Source organism: Giraffa tippelskirchi, chromosome 13 (assembly GCF_054371585.1).
Source record: "Giraffa tippelskirchi isolate mGirTip1 chromosome 13, T2T-mGirTip1v1.2.pri, whole genome shotgun sequence".
Classification (NCBI taxonomy): Eukaryota; Metazoa; Chordata; class Mammalia; order Artiodactyla; family Giraffidae; genus Giraffa; species Giraffa tippelskirchi.
The window spans coordinates 22,801,313-22,812,875 of NC_137287.1; the positions used below are offsets into that span (position 1 = coordinate 22,801,313).

The window sequence follows — 11,563 nt, forward strand, 5'->3', positions numbered from 1 at the left end:
TCTGACAAGCTGCCTTGGTTGATGTGATTTTGACAAGAGTAACATTTGACAGGAGTGGCAGGTGCCCTGAGTCATTTTCCAAGAGAGTGAGTAACTGAGTAGGGTACCTTCCAGTAATATGACTCCCACAAAAGCGGCCAGGGAGGTAAGCACCACGAGGAGCAGGAAGAAGCCGACCGGGACAGCTGACACAGACACAAATACCAGCAAGGTGAGGGTCAGAAAAGGATGCCTGTCCAGGTACTGACCCACTGGAGACTTCATAAAGGAAACCACCTGTGGACAAAGGAGAAAAGCAGGTGTGAATGCCATGTCTGAACCCCAGGTTGATGAATTTGCCCAAGCTGCAGGAAGTATAAGCCAAGGTCATAAAGTTGGAAGTCCCGTTAGTAAGAAGTCAACAATAATAATCCTTCCAAGATAATAATCCTTCCAAGACATGAGTTGCCCCAGCAACAACTTAAGGCAGCTGTGGACAGGGGGTAAGTTCGAGGGCCCGCCCAGCCTCAAGTCTTGTGAAAGAAGGAAAGACCCAGGCACTACCGTTCTACCGCTTCACACACACCCTCTCAGAAGACACGCTCAGCATATGCTCTGATGTGGTGGCTCAGATGGTCCAGAATCTGCCGGTGATGCGGGGAGACCAGGGTTTGATCCCTGGTCAGGGAGATGCCCTGGAGAAGGGAATGGCAACCCACTCCAGTATTCTTGCCTGGAGAATTGCATGGGCAGAAGAGCCTGGCAGGCTACAGTCCATGGGGTCGCTAGGAGTCGGACACGACGGAGTGACTTCATTTTCATTTTCACTTTCACGCATTGGAGAAGGAAACGGCAATCCACTCCAGTATTCTTGCTTGGAGAATCCCAGGGACGGGAGAGCCTTGTGGGCTGCCGTCTATGGGGTCACACAGAGTTAGACACGACTGAACTGACTTGCAGCAGCAACAGCATCTTCTTAGGCTCCGTGCCATGTCTCTCCTCAGTGCTGGCATTCTAGTTCCCATTCCCTCGAAAGCCTCCATCATTCCAGAACTCTTCCCCATCAAACGCGGTCCTTCTTTTGGGCCATGTAGGCCAGCAGGTAAATTGAAGACATAATTTAAGCTACAGTGATTGTGGGTGCCACTAATCAAAACACATTCTCCTAAAAGACTTGTTCACCCAAGTGATTCAAATGGAGGAAGTTGGGGACAAGCTGGAAGTCATGAGGGCTCTGTAGTTCAAGTTGATGACGAAAAAGCACATGACTCACTCCGTTTAACTAGAAAAGGCTGTTTCAAGAAGCCACAGCTATCGGTCTTGGGGCTTCAGTATTGACAAACTTTACTTCCTGCTAAGCCACAAAATGGCATAATGTACACCTGCTACACTGCCTCCAGCTATTCCTTTCTGACAAAAGCTATCTAAGACTTTGCTATTCAGCTTTTCTTGTCAACCTCACCTCTGAGCTAGAAATACCCAGTGTGGATACTCCAGCATCAGATCCCAGTGAGATCTTCTGGTTAGGGCTGTTAGAGGCAGAGGGGTCATGGGAGTGGGGCTAGTCCTTCGAGCTGCCTCAGATCTTGACTGCTTTCCAGCTCTAATCCACAGACATCCTGAGTAAACCCCTAGATGTCATCTGGCAGAATAAACTATTCTCTCTGATCCTCATAAACAAGAGACCCAGTAATCACAGTGGGGAGGAGCAGATGAGGCTGGAACACCAGAATTCCAGGCTTACGACTTCATACCCAGACTGTCCCGTACAGTAGCCACATGTGGCCCTGAGCACCTGATACATGGCTAGCGTGACCAGTAAACTAGATTTTTACTCTAAATTTAAAAATCTCTGTTTGATTCAGTCATTGAAAAAAGTTAATTATATTTCAAATAAGTTGGGTATGTTTCAAACAGCTTTTCAATTATAAATTTTATGAAATCTGAATAGAGACCAAGTATTTCCAATGGAAAATTAGCATGTGAATTGAGAGGTGCACTGAGTGTATTAAAAAAAGAATGCTTCATGACCTAGAAGGGTGAGATGGGGGGAGGTGAGGGAGGCTCAGGAGGGAAGGTATACATATATATATATGTATTTATGTGTATATATATATATATATATATATATATAAAATCATGACCGATTTGCATTGTTGTATGGCAGAAACCAACATAAACTTGTAAGGCAGTTTTCCACCAATTAAAAAAATAAATAAAAATTTTTTAAAAAGTAAGATATCTCATTGATGATTTTTTAATATTGATTATATGTTGAAATTATATTGTTGTGGCTATATTGGGTTATATAAAATATATTAAAAATTAATTTTAGACAGTTCTTTTTCTGTTTCTTAATATTAACCACTTGGAAATTTTAAACTATATATGTGGCTCATATCCTATTTATATTGGAAAGTGATCACTGAATCTTTATCTAGAGAAAATTAAGAAGCAAACTGCTGGCTTTTGGGCAAAACTGTCATACAACCAAAGGAATAATTTTTTTAACTAATGTAAACATTTTAATATTTTTTATTGGAGTATAATTGCTTTACAATGATGTGCTAGTTTCTCCTGTACAACAACATGAAGTATACAAATATTCGGTCCCTCTTGAGCCTCCCCCCCACTTTTCCATCCCACTCCTCCAGGTCATCACAGAGCACTGAGCTGAGCTTCCTGTGCTGCAGAGCAGCTTCCCACTAGCTATTTTACACAGGGTAGCATATATATCCAACATGATTTTACATGTTGTAGCATATAGATCCAACCAGTCCATTCTAAAGGAAATCAGTCCTGAATATTCATTGGAAGGACTGATGTTGAAGCTGAAATTCCAATACTTTGGCCACCTGATGTGAAGAACTGACCTGATGCTGGGAAAGATTGAAGGCAGGAGAAGGGGAAGACAGAGGATGAGGTGGGTGGATGGCATCATCGACGCAATGGACATGAGTTTGAGTAGGCTCCGGGAGTTGGTGATGGACAGGGAAGCCTGGCGTGCTGCAGTACAAGGGGGCACAAAGAGTTGGACATGACTGAGCAACTGAACTGACTGAGCATATATATGTCAATGCTACTCTCTCAATTTGTCCCACTCTCTGCTTCCCCCATGTCCACATGTCCATTCTCTATGGCTGCATCTCTATCCTGCCCTGCAAACCAGTTCATATGTACCATTTTTTTAGATTCAAAGGAATTAAAAAAAAAAGATGAACCTGGCAGTCCTGTGGAAAAGGCAACAAGGAAGATTTGCAGGGAAACTAGCAAGAAATAATGATGGCCAAAACTATGTTGATGGCAGAGGAGGAGGAGATGCTGTATGAAAGAGGAATGAAAAATGAAAAATCAACAGGACCGTCTGGCATGGGGATCCAAGAAGAGAAATGCAGGAAGGGACTACTTACAGTCCCTAAGAAATCTAATTTTTTCTTAACCTCTTCTAAATCTGGGGCCTACAATCAAAAAATAGAAAGTCATTCAGATATGCACAGAGGCCAATTTGAGATGCACACAATTAAGCCCAGCAATTGTCTTCCCTTAGGGAGGATGGCCCTGCTCCGACAGTCTGTCTCAGAAGGGGAAGATATGGTTCAGTTATGCCTAATAATAATAGAGAATATTCATTAAATAATCAAGGGCCAAGTACTATTTTAAGGACTTTCAATAAACTTCCTATTTCTGTCTACAATGCTATGAGATAGATAACAAGGGAAAAATTAACATTATTTAAATTTGTGAATTAGAATATAGCAATTAACTTTTCATTCTCCCAGGCAACAGAAGGTGACACAATGGAAGGAGAGAAAGTGGGAGAGCTTATCACTCAGGAACATTTTCCATCCCTACCCTGAAATAGATCCAGGTATTCAAATCAAGATTTTACAGGCATGGTGCAGGGCTGAATAACCCAGGAATGAAAAGTTGGAACAGACTGGCACCATTAAGTGCCAGACTCTGTGCTAAGGCCTTCTCAAATAGCATCTGAGATCATCCTCACAACAAATCTATGAGCCTGGCATTGCTTATTTTAAAGAAGATGAGATGTAGAGTCAGTGAGCCCGAGCAACTTGCCCAAGGTCAGACAAAGATGACTTATTTTAAAATGCACACACGAGTATGGGAGGTTCCAAAGTAGGGACAACGTGGTCAGTGTTTAAGGACATAAAGACTCCATCTGGAACTATTTAAAAGACAGGCATTCCCTGGTCTGAGAACGAAAAAAAAATAATCAGTATCCACTGTCCTTTGCTACCAGAAGAGTGGAGGGCAGAGGGATCAGGATTATTTAAACTCACTGGTAACGACAAATCCAAGGTTCAATGCAATAGTTTCTTCTAGATTATGGTCCTATAATTCAGGATTGGGACACAGGTGCAAAAGAGGTAATTCAGAAACATCCTTTGTGGAAGGAAAGGGCCAGCATGAGAGCAAAACTATTTTGTCATAGGTAATCCACACGGAGATATCACTGACAGGGCGGTATCTGCCCAGGCCATGCTCGCTCTCTCTTCCCTGCTCTCTGTAAACTGCCCCCTCCCACAGCAGGGGTATACCCATGAAGCCATGTTTATACCCATGAAATTTAAAGTCCCAGCCCAGCTGTCATCTCCCTGGTTATAGGTGGCTTGGTCAAGCAGATTCTTGCTCCTAGGAATCAAGCACTTACAAGACCAAGTCCCACAGAGGGCTTCAGCTGGGAACTGGAGGAAATGTGGGGAATTAAATGTACCGTCTTGGGCAAGTGTGTCTGCCCAAGTGAAGAGAACAGCAAAGGAAGCCAGGCTGCAGAGAGAGGAGAATGAAGCTGATACACGAGGAAAAGTTATAATGAGGAGCAATACGGCTCAAGAGAGGGCATTGGGAGTTACCTTTGACCCCAGTGACCTGCCTGACCGTTTTAACCCCTCCTGAGGCTCCGTCCTGCTATTTCTTGCTTTTGGCTTCTGTGACAGCCTTACATTTCCCCAAAGTTCTGGCAGTTTCCACTGTTTGTTTGTTTAAGCTATTTTGGGGCAGGTTTCTGACTCCCTCAGCCTAAAAGTAAGTCATTAAGACTTGATGTTGGAGAGGTTTCCTAGAAGAGATGATGGAGTGTTTCACAAACACTCAATCTGGAAACCATCTATTCTTATCTGGAACTCAAAGGGCTTATGAACTCTAAGGATATAAACTACTTAGGGCAAAGAAATCACCTAAATATCATTGAAGCAAGGGGATGACTATGTACATCATGGTATATCAATCTGAGGGAAGGTTCTACCAACAAAAAAAAGCAATTGGTAGGAAGACCTATGCTTCAATATGGAAAAACACCAATATACAATATCAAACAAAAATATAGAACTACATCTGCTATAATTAAAAACACTATATCTAAAAATTACATACTGAAGAGGCCTAATAATAACAAAAACAATAATGATAATACCACCACTGGATTTATGAGTGATGGGTTTACAGGTGATTTCCCTTCCTTTTTCTGCCAATATTACTCTATTCAGTAAACACAATTAATACTAATTAATTCAATTAATATAATTTAAAAATTTAAAAGAAACTACTCTACCTCAGGACTATCTGAAGAACATCAAGGGTGAGCCAACTGATGACCCATCCCTCATTCTGGGAGTCAACTGCTCTGGAAGTTATCTAGTCCAAACCCAGTCCACTGACCATGGCTAAGATCGAAGGTGAAAAAATGAAGAAATGTCAAGAAGTCAGAGATCATATACTTTGAAATGGCTGCCTTAGAAGGTAGATGTGAATATTAAATAAGTTAAGACAGGCCAAGTGCCTAGCATATTGCCTGGCATATAGTAAGTGCTCAACCAAGGTTAATTAATGTACAGTCAATTCCTATTATTTGCAGAATCCTTATCTGTGAACTTGCCTACTCACTAAAATTGATTTGTAACCCCAAAATCAACACTTTGAGGTGCCTTCATGGGTGTGCACACAGCAGTGAAAAAACTGAACCACTTGAGGCACATGTGTTCCCATCTGAGGTCAAACAAGGTTAACACTCTGCCTTCTTGTTTCAGTTCTTTACACAACTGTCCTTTTCATGGTATTTTTACTGCCACCTCTTTCTGCATTTTCATGGGGTTTTGTTTGTTGTTGGTGGTGATTTTCCCATTTAAAATGTGTAGCAGTACTGTCTTATATTCCTAGGAATAAGAAGGCTGTGATGTGCCTTATAGAGAAAATGCGAATATTAGACAAACTTCACTCAGGCAAGAGATACAGCTGCCTATATAGTATAGGCTGTTGGCCTGGAGTTCAATCTTAATAAATCAACAGTATGTACAGGATAAAGGCACCTTTAAACAAAGACACACAAAACAGGTTATGGTTTTATTGGCTGATGAAAATGTTGGCACCAGAAGTTTGCCAGAACCTATTTCCCGTTTGAGCAATGGTTCAACCGGTCTGTGAGATGCAACTGGAATGGTGCAGTGTCTGAAGTGAGTCAACAGAACTAACACGGATAATGAGAATCAACTCAAGATGTAGATGAGTATGAGCACCTTTCTCACTAACATTAGTAACAAGAATCCCAGGCTGCTGACTGGAAAGTTACTTGTCTAATCCAAAAATAGCTCGCTAAATGCACAGAGAGCCAGAGGCACTTTGGGATGAGTTCAGAAAAGATCCCTATAGAGTACATTGCTCTAGACTACAAAGGGGTGGGTCCTCAAAGAGATCCTAGTGGAACTGTGGTGTCCAACACAAAACTCAGATCATCAACCAGCTCACTCTGTTACATACATATACGTATTTTATGGGTACATTGCATAGAAAAAAGTCTAGAAGGACATTCAACAAAATGTTAATAATATTATCTCTGAGAGCTGTTTCTTTCCCTGAAAAAATGCTGAAAGGTATATAGAAGAAAATAATAGATATAAAAGTTCAAGAAACCAAAATAGACTGTCTCAAGTCCCACTGCCTTTGAATGGCTACTGAGCACTTGTTAAATGGCTAGTTCAAATGGAAGTGTGCTGTAAGTGTAAAATACACACTGATTTCAAAGACTTAGTATAAAAAGAATGTAAAATATCTCAATAACTTTTTTCATTAATATTTTTATAATGATTACATGTTAAAATGATACATTTTAGATATATCAGGTTTAGTAAAATAACTATTAAAATTAATTTCACCTGCTTGTTTTTACTTTTAAAATGTGGCTACTAGATAATTTTAAGTTACATATGTGTTCTTTGTCATATTTACATTGGACACTGGGTTTCTAGTGAAACACTGGACTCTAGCAGTCTCTCATTTTTAGGGTAACAGGTCAAAATTATAACAAAAGGATGGTATCTGTGGCATAGACTGAGAGTTGCCTCTATCTTCGGCTAAAGAATTACACTTTCTATAAGGGATAATCAGAAAACTAAATTCTGGTCTGTGAGATGCAACTGGAAGTTTTGTGCATGTGTGACTTATAGGAAGTCCCCTTAAATTGGAGGTGGCTTGCAAGTCTTTTTCTCCCCACAACATCTTACTGCCTAGAATGTGGATTCAATGGCTGATACTCTAGCAGTCATCTTGGTCAGTGAGTTTGAAGGTCACAACTTAAACATGACATGGTGGTGAGTTAGAAAGATTCTGACCTATCTCCAAATTTCTCCTACTTAAGGGAGAAATAATTTTCTATGGTGTTAAGCCAGTGTTATTTTGGAACTTTCCATTATGTGCTCTGATTAGAAACTGACCTTTGAGTTACTCTGGACAGACGCTATCAGCAAAGATAGCTTCCTCTGCAGCTCCTGCAAGTCCTTTGAAGTACTTGGGGGCTCTTCTTTCGCCATCCTGAAACCCACTTCAGTCTCGTTAGGGATTAATTCTACCAGGAAGCTCTTCAATGCAGGGCACAGTCAAATCTCTCATGTCACCTTGTCTCTTGTTGTCACTGGAGAAAATGAAAAGTATCTTAAACCATTAGTGGTCTTCACTCAACTGACCCAACGAGGGCTTCCACTGTCCTCACACACTGACGCTGGGCATACAGATGAAGGGTAACCTGGCAATATTCATCAAAATATCAAAGTGTACACACCGTGATCCAAAAATTTATTTTCCAGGAACCTGAAGGAAACAGTTATATCAAAACATGCCAAAAGGATGTGCAACTATTCCTGTTTTTAATACATACTTAATAGTAAAACAATAGGAAGAAGTTGTCTACTGGTAAGAACTAGGTTAAATAATGATAAATTCATACAATGCAGTACTGTATAGCCATTAAGATGATGTTAATATTTATTTAATGAAAATATGTCTATGATGTGAAAAAAATTATAAGATACCGATTATTACATATTTTATGTATATATCCACAATATAAAATACATATACCCACAGTAAAATAAAAGATCTAGATGGACATATAACAAAATGTTAATGGTATTATCTCTGAGAGCTTATGTTTATTTTTTTAGCCTGATAAAATGCTGAAAAGAATATGGAAGAAAGTAAGGCTGAAGACACTATTTCAAGTCCCACTGCCTTTTTGCCAGAAAGCCTTTCTCAAACAAATGACAGTGGCCAATTTCTTTATTTACTACCCACACTAAACAGGTTGGCTCCCAATTACATTGGGTCATAAATTACTCTCTATTTACTTGTAAGTCTCATTTTCATACCAAGAGAGGGACAAACTTTGCCACAATTATACTCTGTGACTCAATGGCCTGGAATTTCCAGGACTGTCCCAATAATAAAAGCTATTTGTCAAATTATATGTCTATCTTTTAAACCCTTTTTAATTTTTATATAAACAAATACATTGTTATTTTACATTTCCCAGAACACTGTAAGGCTGGGCTGGACACAGAGATATCTTTTCCATTATTCCTTACAACTTATCTCCTGACCTATAGCACAAATGCTAAAAGATTCTATCACAGTGGACAAAATTAACTGAGAGATGTTCATATTTATTTACCATACTGAACATCCTACATGGTAATTACGTGAGATGGGAAGTGATGATGGTGGTTTAATTGCTAAGTTGTGTGGAATCTTGGGGCCCCATGGACTGTAGCCTGCCAGGCTTCTCTGTCCATGGGATTTCCCAGGCAAGAATACTGGAGTGGGTTTCCATTTCCTTCTCCAGGGGATCTTCCTAACCCAGGGAGGGAACCCACATCTCCCACACTGCAGGCAGATTCTTCACTACTGAGCCACCAGGGATGATGTATCTCCTAATATCTATAGGGTCTGTTCTTGTTGTTTAGTTGCTAAATCGTGTCCAACTTTTTGCGACCCCATGGACTGCAGCCGGCCAGGCTCCTCTATCCATGGGATTCTCCAGGCAAGAAGACTGGAGTGGGTTGCCATTTCCTTCTCCAATAGGGTCTAGTAGCAAATTAAAGCACATTTTTAATCACCCAGCTAGAGATTCTCTGCTAAAATCCCTTTTGTGAAACAGGAATCCCCTATATTCTGTCTCTGAAGCTGCAGCTGGCACAGATTAGAATTGGCCATGTTCCCAGCACTCAGCTCCCCTAATCTCAAATCTGCAATGGGCAGGAACAAGCCCAGCTCCCATCACTGGTTCCCAGGGCCTTGGAAACCTAAGGGCCATCCGGACCGGTTTGGGAAGTTCACCGTGGATAGCGTGGGTAGAAAGCCATCGGCCACAGCCGTAGAATGCAATCAGCTGGCCACCAATCCCCAGGCCCCCTAGTCACTCACTCCTCGGAGGGGTCTCCTCAAGCAAAGACAGGTCTCAGGAGGAGGGAAGGGGGCAACCCTTTAATCCGACGCAGCGCACAGCTCCCCCCTTCTGCCTTCTCCGCGCCTTCCGGTCTGAGCCAGGAAAACACAAGCCAACCTGCCCTTTCCCTTCCACGGCCCAGCGGCTAAAAGCCCCCCTCTCTTCCTCGCCCGCTCCTCCCGGGACAAACGGAAACCCTGAACGTTCCAACTGGGATGGAGAGACGTCGCATCTCCGGCCTGGGAAAGGGAACCGAGGGGCGCCTCGGGCCTATCCCGGCCTCCCCCTCCCCATCTGGCTCCAGTCTCTCAGCCTTCCAAGACGCGAGAGGGGGCCGGCGCCGTTTCTTGGGAAAATGGGGGTTACACAGGCAGACACGGGGCTCTGCGTCCGAGAGGGCACCGAGACTGACAAATGGAAGCGGGCGCGGGAGGGGGGGGGTCGAGTACCCCGTCATTAATTTGGGGAGGATCTACCTTTGGTACACCCTGCGGTGGCGGGGCAGGGGGACCCCCAGGGATGAGGGTATCCGTTTTGATGAATCCCAAAGAGGAGGTGTGGAGACTTCCCAACCAGGTTTCCCAAGAAAGGGAGGGGTCTTCGGGGTGGGATAGGGGTGGCAACCCTTTAGGTGGAGGAGTGTGTGTGTGTGTTGTGTGTGTCACAGGGGCCAGGGAGGGATAAGACTTCCCTTAGTAGGGGTGTGTGTGTGTGTGTGTGTGTGTCTAGCAGGAGTGTGTGTGTGTGTGTGTGTGTGTGTGTGTGTGTGTGTCTAGCAGGGGCCAGGGAGGGATAAGACTTCCCTTAGTAGGGGTGTGTGTGTGTGTGTGTCTAGCAGGGGTGTGTGTGTGTGTGTGTGTCCAGGGAGGGATGAGACTTCCCTTAGTAGGGGTGTGTGTGTGTGTCCAGGGAGGGATGAGACTTCCCTTAGTAGGGGTGTGTGTGTGTGTCCAGGGAGGGATGAGACTTCCCTTAGTAGGGGTGTGTGTGTGTGTCCAGGGAGGGATGAGACTTCCCTTAGTAGGGGTGTGTGTGTGTGTCCAGGGAGGGATGAGACTTCCCTTAGTAGGGGTGTGTGTGTGTGTGTGTGTGTGTGTGTGTGTGTGTGTGTGTGTGTGTGTGTGTAGCAGGGGCCGGGAAGGATGAGACTCCGTGTGTGTGTGTTTGTCACCGGCTCCCCTTTCAACCCACCGCCCCCGCGCTCCTCCATTTGTCCAGCCCGGCCCAGGGGTCTAGCCAGCCGGGGCCCTCGGTCCCCCACGCCCAAGTTCTCACCTGGTCCCCGGGGCCGCGGTGCAGGAGGAGCAAAGGAGATCAGACGGAGCCGCGGGGTCGAAGCGTGAGCTTCCGCCCTCGCCGGCGCCCCAGCCCGCCACCCGCCTCCGCCGCGTGGCCCCGCCCCGCTCCTCCCCTTCCTTTCCCCGCCCCTCCCCTTCGCTCGGCTCCTGCCCCCTGCCGCTCTCCCCACGCTGCCTCCTTCAGCATTTTGGAGCTTCCGGGACAAACCCGAGCGAGGAGCACGTGACGAAACTAAACCTCAGAGAGAGTTGCCGTTCCTACACTCTTGGCTTGTAGTGAGGGTGCCTGGGCCATCTCTGAGACAGGTGAACCGGCAAGGTATGAATGGGTTTTCACAGGGTCTTAGGGCTTCTGCCTTAATACCCGGAGCTACCTCTTCTGGAAGCATCTCTGGAGCTCAGGACAGACAAGTGATGAGAGGGTTCCTTGACTGGAAGATTTTCACCATTACTTCTCAAATGCAAATATGAGCCAATGAGATCCTTAAAAACTCTTTTAGATTAGTATCTCCATTTTATACATGAAAACGTCTAATCCAGAGCCAGAACGGAA

The 11,563-nt window shown here is 43.9% G+C and overlaps 1 protein-coding gene across 7 annotated transcripts in view; it reads right to left on the minus strand.

Annotated features, from left to right (window-relative positions):
- Positions 1-11,099, minus strand: part of LDAF1 (lipid droplet assembly factor 1) — a 43,820-nt gene extending 32,721 nt beyond the window's left edge. For 5 of the 7 annotated variants that reach the window (XR_014072631.1, XR_014072629.1, XR_014072630.1 and 2 more), the window contains exons 1-3: positions 10,988-11,099; positions 7,707-7,903; positions 108-276 (exon numbers count right to left, since the gene is read on the minus strand). Coding sequence is in view for 4 of the 7 variants with exons in the window: in XM_081554627.1 (XP_081410753.1) it covers positions 108-276; positions 7,707-7,802 (265 nt within the window). In the remaining 3 variants the exon portion in view is untranslated. Of the gene's footprint in view, positions 1-107; positions 277-7,706; positions 7,904-9,690; positions 9,903-10,987 lie in introns of those variants that run through there. The other 2 variants (XM_081554628.1, XM_081554626.1) reach the window with 1 other exon arrangement.
- Between the last annotated feature and the right edge of the window lie 464 nt (positions 11,100-11,563).